The 22,407-nt window shown below is 40.4% G+C and overlaps 1 protein-coding gene across 4 annotated transcripts in view; it reads left to right on the forward strand.

Annotated features, from left to right (window-relative positions):
* The window catches only part of ATP8A1 (ATPase phospholipid transporting 8A1), a 123,021-nt gene that overhangs the window by 67,542 nt on the left and 33,072 nt on the right, over window positions 1-22,407 (forward strand). For 2 of the 4 annotated variants that reach the window (XM_072124949.1, XM_072124941.1), the window contains exons 16-24: window positions 593-637; window positions 3,199-3,271; window positions 5,405-5,510; window positions 7,079-7,161; window positions 11,045-11,094; window positions 11,880-11,949; window positions 12,404-12,488; window positions 13,580-13,719; window positions 17,659-17,797. In XM_072124949.1, the coding sequence (XP_071981050.1) occupies window positions 593-637; window positions 3,199-3,271; window positions 5,405-5,510; window positions 7,079-7,161; window positions 11,045-11,094; window positions 11,880-11,949; window positions 12,404-12,488; window positions 13,580-13,719; window positions 17,659-17,797 (791 nt within the window). The remainder of the gene's footprint in view (window positions 1-592; window positions 638-3,198; window positions 3,272-5,404; window positions 5,511-7,078; window positions 7,162-11,044; window positions 11,095-11,879; window positions 11,950-12,403; window positions 12,489-13,579; window positions 13,720-17,658; window positions 17,798-22,407) is intronic. The other 2 variants (XM_072124968.1, XM_072124958.1) reach the window with 1 other exon arrangement.

Here is a 22,407-nt window from a genome sequence, read left to right on the forward strand (position 1 = left end):
TGACTGTATGCAACCAATTTACATCTCACTTCAAAGCTAATTTTCTAAGTGATTTTACCACACTGGGTCATGAATGAAACATGGTAGTAGAAGTCTATGTATATATTCAGCATTTGTGTCAGGAGCAACCCTGATGTATACATTGAACATGATTTGGATGTAGCCTGAATGGGGAGCTCAGAAAGTTCGAGTGCTCCCCTTCTAATGAATGGAGTGGCAGGACATATGTGTCACCTGCTGCTTCATTCACTAGTGAGAACAGGATCTCTGTTCTCATGATATTGGGGGTTACAGTGGTAGAAAACTAGTAAAACTCCTTTAATAGTTGTCATATATGAATTCCAGCATAGTTGGACTTTATTTTCTCCAGCTCCTACTCTTCCTGAGAATTCATCAGTCTCTTTGTGCCACGATATGCCTCTCCTGTGACGTGTGTATTATACATGTTGTGTTATAGTCTGTGTGCAGCAAGCATGACATTGGGCCTTGGTACAGGATTCTGTGGTTATTATTGTATGGACTAAACTTTGTACTGCCGATCAGTCACTTCATTCCCCGGAACTCTGCTTTTTCCTCTTTCCTCCATGTACAGTCACTGTCCTGAGCCGGAGGATAATAGGTATTGTGAAGATGACTGGTAAGCAGAGCAGTTTCCTGCTCTTGCATGCTGGCTGTGTGTTGTGTGTGTTTTTTCGTGTTAAGAACATTGTACTAAAGTTTAATAAATTAAGTCTTGAAACTAGGAAGGAGCAGAACTTCTCTGCTGCCAGCAGTGTTGAGCCTCTTGCCTCACGCAGCTCCAACTGCAGCAAGATTGGGGGCAGCTACAGGGGCGCAGTTATCTGCTACAAAACAGGACCTGTTACTTAAAAAAAAAAAATAGTGTCTCTTCACATCTGATGTCAGCTTTGATGTGAGACGCTGAATAGAGAACCTTCTTACTAAAAATATATTGGATGGGGTGCAGAGGGCTCCGAATTATAGCTGGTCTCAGGCAGCAGGGAGTTTACGATTTAAAGGGCTATAATAACTGCACTGTAATTGTATTGTGCATGTAAGTACACTACTCCATCTACATTGTAATGCTGTACTTTTACTGTTAAAAACTAATGTGTGAATTTTGATGATATTTTGTGCAAAAAGAGAGCTCTTGAGTTCATGTGCAAACTACAGATCTGATTAAAGTGATTTAGTAACATGGGTCCCTTGTGGGGCTCTTCAGAGTGTTGTTATCCCTGAGAGACTCTGGTGTATGATCTCAAGCTGGTGGGATGCAGCCTCTTAGCTCTCCCAGCTTAGCTACATAAAAGAGAAACATATGTAGAAAACATTACTGGGTTCTGGTAGGGGGAAAAATTAAGATCTGCTAATGATCTTAAAGGGAATCCGTCACCTCCAGCAAAAAAATTTAGGCTTTTTTCCGTTATTGGGGCCATGTGATGGCATTTTTTTTTCCGGGATAAGATGCATTTTCAGTGTTACCATTTTGGGTTTGGTATCTCCTGTTTATGAAAATTTATTAACTTATTTAATATTTATTTATTTATCTTTTTTTTTTTTTTTTTTTTTTACTGTATATCCTAATAAACATCTTGTCTTTATCTGTGGGTCAATACGGTTATGGGGATACGATACGTACAAATTTTCTCTTACGTTTTATTAAATTTGCAAAATAAAACCTTATGTGGGAAAAAAAATCTATAATTTTTGCATCGCCGTGTTGTAAGTGGCATAATACTTTTATCTTTTTGGCTACACAGCTGGTTGTTTGCTTCTTTTTTGTGGGACATGTTGTACTTTGCAACAGTATCATTCTGGAGTACATGTGTTTTTTTTGATCATTTTTTAATTACATTTTTTGGTGTGATGAAAATGGATAAAAATCCTAATTTTTGATGGTTCTTTTTGTAATTCTACGTGTCGTAACGGTCGCGGTGATTCTAGATATGTGGGGTTTCTGTAATGATTTTGACCCTTTTTTTTTCGCTTTATATGACTCTTTATATGTTTATGGGGCTTATAGGCATAGCTACCTTGTAGCTACCTTAACAGGCTGTTGCTCCTACTTCATACACCATAAATATACAGCTGGATTCAGTATAAAATGTCAGCCATGCACCTTGCAATCAAACAGCTGATTGCAATCAACTCAGCCACAGGCCTGCATGCATTATGTGCATGTGACCATACATGACATATGGGCAGAGCTCGTCTTTGTAGCAACCTTTTTAGTAGAACGTTCCCTAATCCAATATCAGAAGTTTCCTGAACTCAGGCTAGTTGTACACAGACTAGTTTGGTCCAACAAACTTGCTCCAGGTCTCTGTGGGATTTACTGGCCTGAATGAAAACTACTGAACTCGGCACATCAGCTCAATTTAGTGTTCGGACCTAAAGATCCAGCAGACACATGGAGCAAGTTTTTTGGAGCAAGCTAGTCTGTGTACAACCGCCACTGTCAGTGTCAGATCTGCCAGTAAGCTGGGACTCCTTGCATCATTTATAACTATGATGCAAGGACTCCTATCCCAAGGACTGTTCTCAGTCCATGAAATCCAATCAGCATATTGTTCAGTTTTCACAGACTAAGCACAGGCTCTAATTATTCATGAGAGAAGATTTTAGGCTTGAAATTCTCAGCACATCTACCACCAGGATTAAAGTTTGTAAACCAAGCACACTTACCTGCTGGTGTGTGCTGCCTTTGTCAGGATCTGCTCTATTAGCGTTTTAAGCGCTTGTTTTTACATTTAAAAGATTTTCAAGATTATGCAAATGACCTGAGGGGCTTCAGGCTTCATTGACCTCTATTGATAAATGTTCGTACAAAGTGTTTAAGAAGCTAAAAGAAGAGCAAATCCTGACAGCTAGGGCACAAATCCAGTGTGCTGGATTTACAGTCCTTAATCCTGGTGGTAGATGTCCTTTAAGACTGCATGTACTTGGCTGTGTTTGGGTAGTACATGCATGTATATGTGTTGTATTCCGTAATGAACTTGTTTTTGACTAGGAGTTTATTCAGAGGGTAAATATACTGTCTCATTATATCTCATTTTCTGCGAACTTATGTAGAAATATTGTAGGTGACAAAAGTGCAAGTTCTCAGAAGCTACAAATCGTATTCCAGGAAAATGGACATGGGACATGTTTGCCAATTTTTGAAACCTGATCTAAGGTTCTTTGTTTCTCTCTTCGCAGGCATGAGCCACCAAGTAGTGACGGCCGGGACTTCCATGACCCAACCTTATTGGAAAATCTTGAAAACAATCATGTAAGTGCTATCGGCCTTGGTATAATGGGAATAGGTCTAACGTTTCTTTCAGTTCATATACTGTAAGAATAAGGTCTTGGTCACACAATAGCAAAATGGGGGGAACAAATATAAGAAAACCCCCATCACTTGGCATAGCAACGCCCCCTGCTCTCTACAGCCAATCCCGAGTGTGGGGAGTTATTAATATATTTGAAAAGGACACATGGAGAAGCTGTTTCCCAAAGGTGGGGGGGGACTGCTTCTTTCCAGCCCCTCCCAGTGGACGAATACCTAGTCACACAGCAGATGCTAATGAAAGGTACAATATAACATATCTTTTTTTCTGTAAAACCTATTTTTTATTCAAAAACACTTTGGGGGGAGTGCTAAAAATGGGTCTCCTGTTTACAGGTTCCCTTTAAGAGATTTTTGCAAAGCCTTTGACTATACACTTTATTTGGTTGTTGAATGGCACCATAAGCTTAAGTCAAAAATGTTTTGCTACAATGGCTGTAAAGGTCAAGATTGAATGTTTGGATGGTTAGTTTGACATTTGAGGTAAAACAAATTGTTCTTTTCTGCAGCTTTTACAACCCCTCTACCTATGGGATCCACATCTAAAACAGATGGTCGATGTTTCAAAATTGGTTTTCCCAATTTTTCCTTAGTTAATTCATAGTGCATTTATTGAATAGCATTTTGAACTGACGGCAGATAACCTGTTGTCTTGTGGCCTTATTATATGTAACATCTGGGGTTATGATTGCTTTATGCAGGTCTGGACTATGTCTACATCATCCCTTGTGTAAATGGTGCAAATTAAATTGGGCGCTGAGGGACTTGGTGTGTTCTGCTGTCTGTGAACGTTATAATTAACAGATATAAAATAGCGCTGGTCCCTGAACATCGGGGAACATTCAGAAATGGAGGAATACATTGTTATTAGAAGAATCATTTCATCAATATGTTACTGCTGTAACTAGTACAGTACTGGCCTCTATGTATGTTGTGTAGAAGTGTGGATAAAACTGAAGTCTCTTTAACAGGTAAAACGTAACAGTCAACTTCATATAAAGGAGACTAGGAGATCCAGTACACAAGTATTGCAAAAAAAAAAAATAAAAATCTGCTCCGCTCCTCCTGCTCTATAACATACTGCCTGCAGATGGGACACTATATACAATCTGCTCCACTCCTCCTGCTCTATAACATACTGCCTGCAGATGGGATACTATATACAATCTGCTCCTCCTGCTCTATAACATACTGCATGTATATAGGACACTAGATGCTATCTGCTCAACCGTTCCTTCTCTATAGCATACCGCCCATAGTCATGACTTTTTATGTCCAATCTACTCAGCTGCTCCTGGGCTTGGGATATAGTGTCCTATCTGCAGGTAGTATGAGAAGTCTGCTCAGCTCCTCCTGCACTATAACATGCTGCCTGTAGATAGGACACTATTTACAATCTGTTCAACCCTCCCTTCTCTATATTATACTGCCCATAGTTAGGACATTATGTATAATCTGCTCAGCTGCTCCTGGTCTTAGTATATAGTGTCCTATCTGTAGGTAATATGCACAATCTGCACAGCTCCTCCTGCTCTATAACATGCTGCCTGCAGATATGATTCTCTGTTAAAGAGTAGCGGCAGAGGAGATTGTACTTTGTGTCCTATCTGCAAGCAGCTAGTTGTAAATCTGAAGTAGCTGAGCAGATGTATAGTTATTTTTAGGAAAAGGTTCTGTAAACTTGTATTATGGCTATTTAAATGCCTTTAGGTGAAGCAGTTCAGTGTGCAGTATGCATATTCATACATGGGAGTCTGTCAGTAGTCTTGGGTAAAGAATGAGTAGAGACTTGATCATTGTTTCAATTATTCCACATTTCTTCCCCAAACTATACCGCTCCTCCATCTCATGCCTGTAGATTAGACACTTTCCTGTGTCACTGGTTACATAAGGAGGGTAAATAATCATTTTATGGATCTGTTCATATTACAAGGAGAAATAAATGAAACGTTGAATGCCATATCCTTCTATTAAGCAGTATTAGTAATCAATGTTGTCTGTGAGATGAGGAATAAGGTTTGTAGCGTATGAGTAAGCGTCGGGTGATTTCATTTTCTTGTCACATCTGTTTTTCAGCCCACTGCCCCTGTCATATGCGAGTTTCTCACAATGATGGCAATCTGTCATACTGCCGTTCCAGAGCGTGACGGAGACCAGATCATTTATCAGGCATCTTCTCCCGGTAAGGAACAGACTGGGAGCTGTTGTCTTATCATGCAAGAGGTTCTCTCCTTTTCCCAATAAGTCTGCCCTTCAACATGGTGTAAATAAACCTGCAGCACTGTCATGTTCTTCATTTCCAAATATTGTGGAATGCGTAATACTTTGGGGAACAAAAAAAAAATAGTTTTTTAAAGCAGAACTCGGGCATAGCGCCTAGCAGGTTGTCACTGTTGAGGAGCACCTTCATGGCACCCGTGCACTTGAATAAAGCAAAAAAGTGCTTAAGAGTGTCTACCACCTCCCTCCAGTGATAATCTGTTGGCAGCATGTTGTGCTGAAATTCTTAATGATATCCAACAAAACTTACTTATGTCCATTATGCCTTTTCTGAGAAATTCCCATTTTTATCCGTATGTTAATGAGGTAGTTGTTGCACCTGTGATGTGTCCTTGGTGTCCAATATTTTGACTTCAATAACTTACTTATTTTTCCCCCAAAGGGCAATTCTCCTGCTTATCTCATGTAGAGACTAGTTGTTCTGGCAGCAATATCAGTGCTTCAGGCCCTGAAGACACCACTTTGGTTCCTCAACAGCCTCATTAGCATAAGGATTAAAATGGGAATTTCATAGAAGTGGCATAATGAGTTGAAATCTAAGAGCATTTCTCTACAACATGCAGATTATAAAGCTTTGGCTGGTTGTAGACTCCATTTTAAAGCAAATCTTCGCTCAGTAGGCCTATTTTTGCAGATTTTGGATGCTCATCTTTTTCTCCCTGGTATTTTGGAATTGCTATATTCTACACTTGCTATAATGGAAATTGTTTATCCATGCACCGACTTCCTTGTGATAGATGTGTTTTTGCATGGACGCCTCCTTGAGGAGGGGAACCTAAATGATCTAGTAGGTGCATTGTAAACTACTTGAGACAGTCTGTAGCCCACCACCACCCTCTGCAATTCTAAGTCTTTGCATCCCTTTAATAGGTCCTGTAACACTGTTGGTGGCAGAGATGAGAAAAACAATGTTGTTTTTTTTTTTTTTTAATATAAAGCCTTTAATTAAGTATTTAAGTTTGGTTAAGTTTCCCCTAAAGAAAAAATAAAAGTTTAAATTTAAGTAAAAATTTTTAGTCATTTTGCACATAGAACATTGTTTTCCCCTTTTTTTTTCTCTTTTGCAGTAAACTCTTTGTATGGAATTTTTTTAGGTGCAGTTTAGTCGCTGAGGCTTCTATAGAGAGAACAAGAGTTAATTATTCATAAAACACTACACATCCCGGCACCGGAAAGCCGTATGCCACATGCTTTATACTATGTGTTTCCTTGAAGTCTTGGAGGATCCCATAGGGATGATAGAGACTACATAACAAGGCAGCCAGTCTTACTCGTGAGCCCTTTGTTGTGATGACAAACACGGATTTTTGCTCAGGGTAGAATAAAAAGAAACCTCTAGCTAGAGATGCCTCATCTAAGCAATGGTCATACAGTGCCTGGGGCTAGAATGTGGCTTATACATGGTAGTTGGGTTTCTTCTTCCTTACAGTAGAATTGGTTTAACTTTTCCAAATCCTATTATTTTTGCAGATGAGGGGGCCCTAGTAAGAGCAGCAAAGCAACTGAGGTTTGTGTTCACAGGAAGGACCCCTGACTCTGTGATTATAGAATCGGTAAGTTATGTATTATGTCTGTCTATACATACACATATTGTTCGGTATTTCACTTTTTGTTTTTGGATGGGAAAAAATGTGAGGAGACAAAAGCAAAGTTGATCGCCGAACGAAAGTGCACGAAGTAGCAGAGGCCGTAGGTGTGTCGACCGGAACGGCAATTAATAGTTGACGATGAAAAAAGTCACCCCATGGGTGCCGCGATTGATCACGGTGGACAACAAGTGGATGCGGCTGTTAACTTCGAAGCAGTGTTTGGAGCAATTTAAGAGAGATCTGAAGGTGTTTCTGCTTCGAGTTGTCACCGTTGTTGAAACCTGGATTCATCGTTACACACCAGAAACTAAGCAACAATCAAACAGTGGATTTCTCCCGGTGAATCTGCTCCAAAGAACGCGAAAACGGTCCCATCAGCCGGAAAGGTCATGGCGACGATTTTTTGGGATGCTAACGTTGTCATCCACATGGATTTTTTTAGAAAAAGGAAGAAGGATGACTGGACAATACTACAGTGAGTTATTGGACCGCTTCGACAAAAAAATTGAAGGAGACATGGCCGCATTTGGCGAAAAAGAAGTTGCTGTTTTACCACGATAACACACCAGCACATTCATCCGGATTTGTCACCGCCAAACTGCCTGAATTGTGTTATTCACTCGATCTGACTCCCTGCGACATTTTCTTGTTCCCTAACATGAAGAAATGGCTTGTGGGAAAAAATTTTGGCTGAAGTCATCGCCAAGACAGAGGCGTCTTTTAGAGAGTTCGACAAATGCAAATTTTTGGAGGGGTTAAAAAAATGGCAGGAACGTTGGGAGAAGTGTATCTTTCTAAAAGGGGACTATGTTGAAGAAAAAACAATTATTTTTGGAAAAAATGGGGTCTTCATTTCTAACAAGGGTACTTATTAAACCACCTTTTATATAGTCAGTGCCTGCCCCCCCCCCCAATATATAGTCAATGCTTGCCCCCCTCCCTTCCAATATATAGTCAGTGCCTGCCCCCTGCCAAGCCTAAAAAATCCCAAAGAACTCTGTACTTCTCTTCCTGGTCCTCTTCGGTCTTCAGCTCAGTCTTCGGCTCCCTGCTTGCTGACTTGATGACATCATAGTGTGTGCCAATAGCGGCATACATACTGATGTCGGCAAGCGGCTGATCTGTTTAGGGAGAGGTAAAACGTGCCTGTACACATCAGATGCTTGAATCACTATCCTCAGTTTAATATTGCAGAGAGAGTTTTTCTGGTGCGAAAATGTTTCTCAAACCTATAATAATAGTGAGCAGGGACCTTTAAAAGGAGCTCAACGGGACTCTTTCACCAGGTTTTACCCCCATTAAACTACCACCCCCCTCTGGTTGGGTATGAAATGTCCTTTCTAGTATTGTGTGACATCTCCTCTATTTACCTATGAAAAAAATACTCCTCAAAAATTATGTGAAAATAAGCAGAGTAGAGTATTTTGCCGGAAATAAGTTTAGAAGCTGAAGCGAGTGTCTCTTTAGACACCATGTATTCTGTTCTCTAGTACCCACTGTAATATTTTAAGATGATCTCATCAGATCATATCAAGATTGTGGTTCTGTGAGCTACACAACCCAAAATACAGGCAGGTAAATACATGCTTAGAAATGTGAGCTGTAGATACTTTTCCTGCCCATTTCTCTAATTCTGTCTATATCTGGCTCTTTAGATCATAGAAACTAATGTTATCTAAAAGATGACATTCTTTGATCTTTAATATGACATCATTGTAGGTGTTATAAAACCAAAGATGGGGGCGCCAGAAGTGAAACTCGTCCTGCATCCTCTAAACTTGACTCGTCTCGGACAAAATGAGGCGTCTCTGCACATTTTTAATTTTTTTTTTTTTTTTTTAAAGGTACAGGGGATGAGATTTCACATAATAGAGGGAGCTCGTGAAAGGACATTTCATATCCTACCTTTAGAGGGGTAGTAGATTAGTTCGGTGATGGTCCATTTTAAATATTTATGGCCATAAGGCAAAGCAGAGATGGCAAATAGTTCTGCAAGTGCACTGGGGGTGCGCCTGTTTATTTTACATAGTCATAGGCCTAAAAATTTCATATGCAGTAAGGTACAGCATTGAACATGACTAGACACTATATGTAGGGATATCCTACTCCCCTCCCAGTGCACCTGCAGCATATACAGTATAGAACTGGGCTTGGGCAGTAATTCTTATTACTATATATGTATCTATTATTGGTATTCTCATTGATAAAAACTTGCACAGCAGGGGTCTGGGGCTTGGCTATATCTCCATGAAATTATCTGTGTAGGTTTCCTCCGGATCACTCTAAAGACTTAGTGAGAGGTGACATCCCAGAATATGTTGGTGCTGTATAATCCAGAGGTATAATGTCATTAGAGCTGTAGGGTGGGATGTCCTATATGAGTTGTCTTGTATTATGCTTCATTTACAAAACTTATTTACAAGAGTGGATGGATTCTGTTATCCTTTAATAGCATGGAAACATTAATATTCATGTACATTAATAGCAGACTGGCATCCGAAATCGCCAATACCGTGACGCCTACTCGAATTCTGAAAAAAAAATCAGATTAGATATCTTGCCAACTTCCAGATTATGTTTTAAAGAAATGTTTGAAAGTTATTGAAAATCGAAAAATATCAATTACCGGTATGTCAAAAACAAGACCCTATTGTACAATAAAACAATAACCTATGGCCATATCCTATTGTACTTTTGCAGCTTATACAGTAGCGTTTTTCTCGTAACGGTAATATCCTAATAGCTGGGAGTCTCTTAATGCGTAATATTTGCTTGGGAACCTTTTGACACACCGTTGCGGTGCTTCCTTTCCACACGCCATTTACATCGCATCCAGTCTTCTGTCCTGGTGATGGGTAATCCTGCAATGCCCCTTAGGAAAGGTCATTGATATAAGACCAGTCTCCATCCTTTACCTGATGCCACCTCTATGCACTGGTACAATGGCTGCAGGTGCTGGATCTGCTGGATCTTCATTGGACTGAACACATTCCCCATGGATATCGGTGTCTTTCTGTGTATTCAGTGGAGCGCATCTTATATAATAAGCCCTTCTCACCTGAAATGTCTTCCAGAGCCTTGGAGAAATATGATGTATAGCTCTGACTGATGGTTCTGACATATCACACACGCCTCATTTAGTGGGTGTAATATTATACAGTTAGTTTTGGGTTTTTTGTGGTTACCTGCTGCATTGGGAGGCACTGTCTACTGCATTTCTATTGAGGAGATTAAAGGACACAATACTGGTCAAATGGAGGTAAAATAAAAGGACACCTGGGTTAGTGAAGGTCTTTGATTAAATACACCAGTAGCTTTCATATTCGTATAGGTCAGAGATGGCGAACCTTTTAGCAGCTGAGTGCCCAAATTGCAACCCCAAACCCCCCTTATTTATGGCGAGGTGCCAACCAAAAATTAAAGCAGTAACTTATTGCTCCCTGTTTTACAACAACTTTCGATCATACTGGCCTCCTGAGGACAAGATTGAAAATTTGCATCATTTTAGCTTCTTTCCAGTGTCCCTCTGCACACAGAGAATCGTGGGGTCTTCTAAAGATAATTCGGCCCTGTCTACTCATTCTCCCTCTTCCTACAGTCCCAAGTATCACTTTGAAATATGTCCTGTCTGGTGTGCTGGGGCGATGGCCCAGGTGCCCACAGAAAGGGCTCTGAGTGTTGCCTCTGGCACCCGTGCCATAGGTTTGCCACCACTGGTATAGGTCATGTTTAGGGTTCGGGCAAAGTGTGCGCAGATCTTCACACTGCTGTATAAGTGTAAGCTGTAATGCAATGTTTTAGTGTGTTTTAATTTCCTAGTAATGTTTCTATTTGAAATCTCTTACAGCTTGGCCAGGAGGAGAGGTTTGAGCTACTAAATGTGCTGGAATTTACCAGGTAACAACCTTTTTATGATATATCCTCATATGAATGCAGATAAGAAATGTGCCAAGCAGTTTGGTGCACAGTGTATACACAGTAGACCTCTGCACATTCTGTTTTTAAATTGGTTCTCCAGTCATTACAAGTTAGCCCCTATACACTGGATAGAGTCTAACTTGATGATCGTTGGGGTTCTCGGTGATGAGACCCCTACATATCTCGAAAACAGGAGTCTGTTGTACCCCAGTTGCGCTCGAGGTGACCAGAGCAGCCAGTTGTGCAGCCGTACTCGGCGATCTTCGTTGGCACCATAGAAGTGACTAGAGCTGCTGACACATGAGCTCTTTATTATGAGCGCAACAGAGATACAATGGACCCCCTCTTCTTGAGATCCGTGTGGGCCCCATTACTGAGACCCCCACTGAGATCATCTTGCTATGACTGGAGAACCCCTTTTATTATATGGTAGGACACACATTGTATTAATAAAGGGGACTTTTGCAACCACACATCTGCACAGACACAGCTCTCCTGCTAGCTACACACAGAGAGCATAACATCACCCCTCCCCCCCCCAATGTTTTATTACCTCACTGACACAAAAGTGTAATTTCTACCGTCTTATTCTCTATCTGGGTACAGTGACTGACTTGCATACATTAGTGGCTTATAAATGTCTGTAGTGGGGGTATCCTATTAAATTTCAACTTAATCTTTCACATGTTCCCTATAAATTGATTGGGATCAAATATATATGGTGTAAACTTTAATATGATTGTCCTATGATTATTTTGTTGCAGTAATCGAAAACGTATGTCTGTGATTGTCCGAAACTCATCTGGAAAACTGAGATTATACTGCAAGGGGGCTGTAAGTAACATCACAACGCAACACTGCCCTTTACATACTGGACAGTGGTGTTTACTGTAGCCGCATATATCCATGCACTTGCTACCCCTGTTATTTATTATAAACTCCCCCTTCTTCTGTAATCTTGACTTTGGGAATCTTCAGAGGGGTTTTTTTTTTTTTGTGCATCCTCTTATTCATTATAACATCGGTAATGGTGACCCCCAGTTTTATTTGTTTATTAATCCCATTACACATAGTGATGGAATATTACTTGCCTCTGGGTTCTCCACTGATGATACAACCACATGGCCTGCCCTACTAATAGATTGTCAACATATTGGAATATGGAGTTGCATTCATAAAAAATATAAAACTATTTTTTGGTTATTTTTCTATGTTTTAACTCTCCCAGTAAATATTATCAGCATTCTTTGTGTATTGTTTTGTGATGTTATGTTTTGTCCAATAATAGGACACAGTCATTTATGACCGACTGGCTGAAACCTCTAAATACAAGGAAATTACATTAAAACATCTGGAGCAGTTTGCCACAGAAGGTGAGAGCAATATGTACTATAAGCAAATCTCCCCTCACTTGGTGAACACTCAGACCATCTAAAATGAGCTGGTTCCCTGGTTGTCACCAGATCTTCAACTAGAAGTTTAGTGTAGGCTTTGCACTTTGTTCTATAGATAACTCAAACTTCAAACTATAAAGGTCACAGCCCTAAGACCTGTCACTGTAAAAATGCAGGCCCATTAAAATGAATATGGCTGTGTGTTACCCATACTGAAACTGTACGGTATGGGTAGCACATGGTCGTATTAAATTGTTTGTGTGCCTCTATAGTGTTGCTCCGATTCACTCTCTTCTAGATTACTGTAAATGCCTACTTAGCTCTCTCTCCTTTACGATTCTTAATGCAGCAGCGAGGCTTGTCCTTCAGACCATATAGTGGAACTGTACGTCACTCCGCTTAGATCAAATGTAAAGGTGCTCAAGTAGGATAACCAATCTTTCAGACCAAACATTACAGGGATGCCTCCAGTTTGTGCCAGTCACTGCACTGGTTGCCCATATTCTTCCGAATACAGGTCAAAATAATCACCCTCATCCACAAGGCTCTGCATAATGCTGCACCTCTCTACCTCTTCTTTCTCAACTTAGTCTATCGCCCAACACGTTCTCTTCGATCTGCCAGTGATCTTAGATTATTCTCTTCTTTAATTCTAACCACCCACTCATGTCTCCAGGACTTCTCCCGAGCTGCACCAATTTTCTGGAATACCCTTCCTCAGACTAGTACCCAAACTCAAAAGCTTCAAATGTGCTTGTAAAAATCCATCGCTTCGGTCAGGTCTATCACATTCTTCAACTCTTTAATGTCTCTTTTTGTTTGAATATCTACCCCATTATATGTACAGCTCTGTGAGATATGGTGGAGCTATATAAATAAAGATTTATTATCTTAATATTAATCCCACAAATATTGACAGCCTTCCTGTATTTGTGTTTGTGCATAAATGGTTATCACTTGGCAACAAGAAGCATTAAGATGTAATAAGTGTGTTTCTAGAGCATTAGATGTACCCTGTAGTTGCAATGTGAGTCTCAGTAGATTGACATTCTGGTTCATTGTCTCTACAGGGTTGAGGACGCTCTGCTTTGCTGTGGCCTCTATTCCGGACAGTGTGTATGAAGAATGGCTCGCGGTCTATCACAGAGCCGCCACCTCCCTACAGAACCGGGCCCTGAAGCTGGAGGAGTGCTATGAGCTGATCGAAAAGGTGAAGAATTGTGTTCTTGTGGTGGGAACTACTTTTCTAGGGGTGTAGATCTAATCGCTGGTTTCAATTAACTAAATCTGTCCGCCTATTGCTAAAGGGCTTTCTGGCTCCTGGTCGTTTCCAGTGCTGCTCTCCAGTTCTGCTACCAGGTTTGGTTTGCATGTCATGGGGGAGGTGTCACTTCAGATGCCTCTATATTTGGTTCTATAGCACATAAAAACAAACTTTGGTGTCATCTGAAAGTTTAGTGTTGTATCTTTAATATAACATCAGGCTTGTGCTTCTCGGATCTGCTGATAAAGATTTAGTTCTCACCCACATCTCTCGTTCTGTACTGATCTTAAGGATGAGATTCCTCTTTTATATAACACCGCATGTTTTGGGGTACCATAGAACTGAAGTTTGGGGTGTCATGTCTCTCAGGTAAAACATGACTCTTCTCTACTCACTTTCACATGACTTTGGGGGACATTTTTTTTATATAGGAAAACTGGGGAAATTTGATATGAGGGAATTCTGGAAAGGATATTCCATACCTGATGGGGCTTGTAGCGTGATCCCTAATGTGAAATATTTATGGCCTGGATTAGCACTGAACATGTTTTATACTCTACAGATTGAATTTACTGTGTAGTCATTTTTCCGGGGACAGTATCCCAATTCCTGTGTGATGTCACTTATACGGAGGCCATAGTCTTGCACCTGTTACTATGAGTTTTTAGCCCGTTCAGCAGGTGGAGTTTTTTATGTTCACTCCTGTTTGCCTCTTGCTTTAGTCTTCCGGTAATATAAGTTATACACCTACATGACGATTAGGAGCAGAGTATATGGGATAACGCTAGTGGAATAGTAAGTGACTGAAGAAACAGGCGATGGTGATGATGTCATTCACAGATTTACACTGCTGATATCCAGAAACAGTGACTAATTCATTGCATGTTGTCTGTTACGTGTCACGACTCCATGAGCCGACAGGTTTATAATAAGGGGATTTCTATGTATGGTTATTAATTTGGGATTTTATTGGTGGTTTTAGCTGTTCAAGTAGTTTTTGTACATGTGTAAATATAGGAGTCAAAAGTTTCTCACCCTGTGAGCCCTCTTCATACATGTACGGCGCAGAGCGTGAAGATGTTAAGAACATTTACAAATCTTTTATTCACAAAAACTGTTGTGATTAGTATCAAAGCATAACGAAAACTTTTCAGCTTTTTGTATTTATTTTGGAACAATACAGCAGGTGATAATGGTAATCTCTGTGACTATAAAAAATAAATCTCGAGGTGGCCTACTTACCTTTTCTGGCACTCTGTCGCCCCCCCCCCACCCCCCACTGCCGGGCTCCTGTTTGTTTACAGGGGCACAGCATCTTGGCACTAACAATTCTAGCTGCCCATCTATCCTCTGTCCCTGTGCTATATCAGCCAGGGGAGGGAGGGGGATGGTGAGGAGGAGAGGAAGAATACATAAGGAGACACAGGTACACACAGGCTGCAGCCTGACTGCAGGGACTCCCCACATGCTGCTGGCAGGGAGCCAGGTAATGTGAAATAAACTATTATGAACTATTGAAATGACAAAGGCAGCATAGCATAGGCTTTGGAACCTGTCAGTAGCTTAAAATGACATTCCTGGTACATGACGTACCTTTATCTCTCAGCTGTTAGTGAATACAGGACAAAAAGTTGATTTACACATTTCTTTAATAAGGAAGAAAGGAAGGGGAAAAAGGAAGGATAAAGGAACAGATTTCTTTAATAAAGTAGATCATCAGTTGTGTAACATTTAGTTATGCTTTAATGCATAATAATTATAAATCGGCCATTTATGGTTACATGTATATATGTACATGGTGTCTAAACGATTAATTTAGCCCCTGTAGTTGTTGCAGCTCAGCCTTCATACAGTGAACTAAATCCGTCCCGGGTATTATAAGGAGAAGTACAAGCGCAGCTATGAACATGCATTGTGGGATTTTCTGCAAATCCAAATGTAACCTCCAGATATGTTGGCTAATGTCGCCTGCAGACTTCGCACTAGATATGGCAACATCTGCAATTTCTGGTGTATTGCACTGAATGTGCCCCTAGTTCTGCACTCCTCATACATTGCATGGTAGGTAGCATATAGGTGTCCCTAAGCCAGATCATCAACGTAAACCCTTCAGAAAAATGTATGGATATTCCATATGAATTCAAGGACTACAGCTAGCTAGGAGACTGCTTTATTAAAAATTAAAAAAAATTCCGGTTTGGGATATTTCATTTTTATCTGAAATATGAAGTTATTATTGCTTTCTTTGCTTGTAATATTATGTTTTAATAAGGCTATAATAATAATGATAAATGTTTGTCATATTTCGCTTTTCCGTGGACCCTTGAATCTATAAAGCAGCTGCATAAATTAGATCAATACAACAATTATTACTCCATAAAAATCCATAATGACCCGACATTCTGGGCACAGGCTCCTCTTTATTCCATGGGTTTATTTATGCCGGGGTGTGAACTCTGTCATGTCCTGGGCTTACGCCTTTACTCATTTCCACGTTGCGCTGCAGACCTGGTGTTATTGTACACCGTAATTTAATCAGGAGTCTGCACTATGTAGCAAATTTCATCGGCACACAAAGTGCTAAGACCTGCCATTCTGGGGTGGAAAAAGATATTCTGCTCACTTTCATGTATTTGGCTGACTTGTCTAGACTTCCCTTGTGATAATCTGCAGTGTTAACCCTTAAAAAGTAGAGATATATATATAAAAGCTGACATAAACTCTAACATGCAGAGCATATCTCAAAGCTATAGCAATACACCAAAGAATAATACAGGCGGTCCCCTACTTGGGAACACTCGATTTACAGACGAACCCTAGTTACAAACGGACCTCTGGATGTTGGTTATTTGCTGTACTTTAGTCCTAGGCTATAATAATCAGCTATAACAGTTATCACAGGTGTCTGTAATGAAGCTTTATTGTTAATCCTGGTTCTTATGACAATCCAACATTTTTAAAATCCAATTGTCACAGAGACCAAAAAAGTTTGGCTGGAGCTACAATTATAAAATGTACAGTTTTGATTTACATACAAATTCAACGTAAGAACACACCGGCTGAACCTATCTTGTATGTAACCTGGGGGACTGCCTTTATACAAAAGATAGTCCTGCCCCAGTAATAAATTGCATTGAGTGACTATCACCGCTCACTATCACGAGATGGTGACACATGTCAAAGACAAAAATTGTAGAATTTGTAAAATCAATAAATAAATATTGTAATCAAAAACATTCCTCATATTAAATGCAAATAAAGGATGTATATGATAATGTATTGGAGGGAATGCATCACTAGCTTAGACCATAATAAACTGCAGACAGTGCTAGGTATAGGTCCTGGAGAGCAGTGTAACCATACCTTTGTGTGTGTAGTAAGTAACAGTAGGACTGTGAAAAGTGAACTTTTAATCCAGGTTTCCGGCACCTGCTGTACTCTTGGCAAATCTTTGAGCCTGAAGAGCTTTCTGCTCTTTGCAATGAACTGTTCCATAGCCCCACACCTCTGCTCTTAGTGGTTGAAGTAAGTATCCAACCAAAATCCTGGTACAGCCATTACTCTTGGCAGAGGGGATGGGATTTTGATCGGCACAGTGCAAAAAGCAGATAGCTCTTCAGGCTGATATAATCCAGCTCTTGTTCGACCTCTTGATGGATCTAATGTCACTTTTTCACAGTTCTTCTGCTACTGACATACTCAGGTATTGGCCCTGGAAATCTGTGTAACCATAACTCTAACACTGTCTACAGTTTTGTATTCCCTTTAACACATTGAGGCCTATGTTATGGATCAAAATTCAACCAAATCATTGCAATAACATTTGACTTCCATTTTATTTATATTTGACGTCTAATGTTATGATCTCATTTCTATTTACCGCAGAACCTCCATCTACTTGGGGCGACGGCCATAGAGGATAAGCTACAGGACAACGTACCAGAAACCATTGAGACCTTGGTGAAAGCTGATATCAGAATTTGGATTTTAACAGGAGATAAACAAGAGACGGCTATTAACATTGGTAAATATTTTACCCTTACGTGTTGTTTTACCTTGTATTTAATTAGAAGCTGAAGGGACTTGGTCTGTAGAGTCGCATATAGGCTGAAGTGTCCTGCATCATTGTATTTTTTCTTTGTTTGTTTGTTTTGTTTTAATTTTTAAGAAAATCTGAGACCTGAATGTAGAAAAATGTAAATGAGCATGTTTGTGCACCAAGGGCATGGTCAGTGCACCCGCACAGGGCACCATCAATCAAAGCGGAGTGGAAGGTGCTTATCATTGACACTGTGCAAGAAGGGGTGCATAGGACCTTGGAGTAACACCAAGGTGCACAGAAACGCTCATTTGTGTGCGTTAGCACCTTAACAAATCATGACCGATCTATGCATCACAAGGTATTTAAAGGGGTACTCCATTGATAACAAGTTAGGCCCTGTCCACAGAACCACAACCATCACTTAGATCCCCACCGATCTCAAGAACAGGGGTCCGTTCTATCCCTGTTGTGCCTTTCTGTTCATCTCTATGGCGATGACAGACATGGCCGAACACCGCAATCTTCGCCATCCCCACAGAGATGAATATAGCAGCTGGCGCATGCGTGAGTGGCTGCTCTCTGCATCTGGAGCGCAACTCTGAGCCGTCTCCATACATATCCAGGTGTGTGCGGCATAATGAAGCTGATACCCGCAATCAGTGATGGCGCCGCTGCCCATAGCATTATTATTCCCAGCGTTGTGCCCAATAACCAAACACTGCGTCCAAATGTCAGTATCGCCACTTTTGCAATTCCAAAAAATGTGTCTAAAAAGTGATCAAAGGTCGTACAGTCCCCAATCTAGTATCAACGAACACATTGTCTGGCCCCGCAAAAATGACACCTTACACTGGCCCAAAAACCAAAGAATGAAAGCCACTGGCATCAAAAGATGACGGAAAGAGGAAACTTTTTTTTTATATATATATATATATATATATATATATATATATAAATATATATATATATATATATATATATATATATATATATATATATATTAAAGCATATTACAGTAAACCTGTATAAATTTGGTATCTTTCATAATCGCACCAACTCCAATCATAAAGGGGGGAGATGTAATTTGGACTATACAGGCAGTCCCGGGGTTATGTACAAGATAGGGTCCGGAGGTTTGTTCTTTAGTTGAATTTGTATGTAAGTCGAAACTGTATATTTTATAATTGTAGATCCAGACAAAAAAAAAAAAATTGGCCCCAGTGACAATTGGAGTTTAAACATTTTTTGCGGTAATGGGACCAACGATTATCAATAAAGCTTCATTACAGACACCTTACAGCTGATTTATAGCAATCTGGGACTATAGTAAAGCATTCAGAAAGCTTCACCAGAGGTCAGAGGGGTCCATCTGTAACTATGGGTTGTCTGTAAGTCGGGTGTCCTTAAGTAGGGGACCACCTGTACAGTGAAATCTGTAAATACAGAGCCCACAAGGAAATGGCGCAAGCATGCATTTTATTTGTCAATTTCACCACTTTGGTCATTTTACTTTCTTAGTACACAGCATGAAATATTAGATGCTCACACTGGGGCGTACAATTTGTTACACAGAATACAAGCCCTCAGACAGATCTGTACATGGAAAAATAAGTTATGGATTTTAGAAGGAGGAGAGCAAAAAAACTGAAAAAGGGCAAAGAAATCTGTACTATATCACGGATCGTTCTTCCTACTCTCAAGGAGGGAATGTTTGTGCTAATAACATTCATAACAATACAGGCAGTCCCCAGGTTACGTACAAGATGGGTTCTATGGTTTCTCTCTTGTCCCTCTGCAGAACACCCGATACAAAGGTAAACACAGACAGATGATATTATGTATACAGGCAGTCCCCTGCTTAAGGACACCCGACTTACAGACAACCCATAGTTACAGACAGACCCCTCTGACCTCTGGTGAAGCTCTCTGGATGCTTTACTATAGTCCCAGATTGCAATAATCAGCTGTAAGGTGTCTGTAATGAAGCTTTATTAATCATCCTTTGTCCCATTACAGCAAAAAATTTTGAAACTCCAATTGGCACTGATGCAAAAAAAACTTTTTGTCGATTTACAATTATAAAATATACAAATTCAACTTAAGAACAAACCTATGGAAGTTCTCTCATATCAGTCAGGGCCATTCTAAGCAAATACAAATGTAACGCTGACATTTAACATTCTACACACATCATTTTCAGGGTCAAATGTTAATTTAAGGTGAATGTAACAGGTTAAAAATCAAGTTACATTTCCTGTATATCCAGTAGCATAAAGTTTCTTCTGCTCTATTACATAATGTGGTTTTTTATTCTTATTTCCTCATCATTTCCTTCTTTAAAAATGAATCAATCCAGCAGGTCAAATCTATAGTGTGAGACGCTTTACAGCAGGGGTGTGGTGTATTATGTTGGAGCCAGTAGATGGCGCTGTTACTGTATTCTGGGATTATGAACATGCTACAAAACTTCAGTTTAAACTGCTTAAATATCAGTCAATTATTAATACTAAATTAAGAAATGTGGACTGTATATTCTCACCATGTCACTCAATCTTGCTCTGTATTTCTGAGCTGCTAAGTTCTAGAGAGCTTCTGTTCATTATCAAAAATTTTACAATGATGAGTATGAGAGTGAATGGGAGCTTAGCTGCAGGAACACTACTTGGCCACACTGTGGGGAAATTCACCCTTGAGTCACATCTCCTTAAATTAAGTAGTGGCTAAGCCTGTACACTGCCTGGGTTAAGGGTGGCCCCAATGCTATAATGGGCCCGCCAGACACCACTGAGGTGTCACCACGTGTTGCTACTTTCCTTAAGGAAATTCGGGTGCAACACAACACAAACAAAGCATAAGGCTGGCTTTCCTGATCTCCTCCCTGGCAAAAAAGGATTTTACACTGAGGAAAGACATGGGTTTCGAGTCCCTCTCTCTCGCAAAACGCTGGTGCTATGGCCAAAGTGGGTCTATGGCAGAGTATCCCTGTCTCAGCTTCTTCTGGTCGTTCAGGCAGTCTGGCAGAATATGCTCTGTTCCCTAACTGCAGGACACGTTTATTATATACCTTCTACTGGGGGGGATGTAGTGGATGGCACTAAGTCAAAGCATTCTCATATAGACTTGCATTATAGACATGTCCACATAATATTCTATGTCGGCAAGTTTCTAAAGAGGCAAACAAGTTTCCAGACAGAACCTGTCAGTCTGCCTGCTCTCATGGTAAACATGTCTGGTTTATCCCTCCAAATAATTTTCTACTATAGCTGTGGAAACTTACTAGTTATTCTTTAGTTAGAGATAGAAATGTCTCCCAATGTTTCATTAACCCTTTCTACAGGCCTGTACAGACACGGTACTAATAAACAAAGTACATGACAAAACACTATAGATTAATGTGAAATAAAGTGTTTGGACATATTTACCATATACTGTACAAAGTTCAATGCTTGTCTGCTCCTGGGCACTACACCTGGTATTATAGCTATACAGGTGAATGGGGCTGAATGGCAACACCAGCCACTAGGACATGTACAGAGCTCTCCAGTGTACCATAGATCCATTTTATCTGTCCATCACCATGGGGTGCCAGGAGTCAGCCCCCCCTACTAATCTATTAGTGATCCTTCCATTAATATCAAAGTCCAGGGAACCCCCATTATAATATTAATGTCATTGTAGATCAATATGTTTGCTCCTACTGAGAAACATTGAGGACCTCCGCCATGAGACGTCTACATTAATCATCTCGTGACATTTCTGTTTCTCTGAATAATTAATACCATTGGAAATTACAGAAATGGCTGACTCCTGGCCGCTGTGCTTATCATTTAGAGGTATAATTCTTGTCATATTGAGGGGTTTAGAATATATTTGTACCATGTGTATAGGAACATTGTGGACACTTTGCTCATGTATCACGGAGTATACGGCTTGGATGGGAATTCCTTCTTTTAGCCTGTGATACGTGTAGGATATATCACATTTCTACTATGACTTTAATGTTGTGCCTGAAAGGCCTGACTGGGGGAAGAGTAAGAAATCATCGGACTCTTCTGTCAGGTGTCTTATTCCAAGTGCTGGTAGCTTTCATAGAAATGAACCACAGAGGTTACATGAATGCTGTAGAAGATGAAATATCCATCCAATGTTCTATTTCTTGGACTACACAATATGTAGCATCATAACTCTTTACCTGGAAGCAGTGTCAAACTCGATGGAAGCGTGCCCTAATCCAGTGGTGGCGAACCCATGGCACGGGTGCCAGAAGTGGCACCTGGAGCACTCTCTGTGGGCACCCAGAGCATCACCCCAGCACAGAGTTTGCCAGGTCTCAAAACCTCCTCCTGCAGTCCCTGGCCACCCAGGATGTGCTGTGATCAGTGCTATTTTAAAGCTACACATCCTTAGCTGCCTGGGACTACAGGAGGTGCAGACAAGGCTGCATTATTATTGGAGCTCCTGCTCTGGGCCCCGCAATTCTTCCTGTTCAGGGGCCCCTGGAAGAAAGCTACAATGATAATCAGAATTTCTCCTATTTCGTTCAACTGTATTGGTGTCCTTAGGACACAGATACCATTAAAAGCTGCCTAGTT

Source organism: Engystomops pustulosus, chromosome 1, assembly GCF_040894005.1.
Source record: "Engystomops pustulosus chromosome 1, aEngPut4.maternal, whole genome shotgun sequence".
NCBI lineage: Eukaryota > Metazoa > Chordata > Amphibia > Anura > Leptodactylidae > Engystomops > Engystomops pustulosus.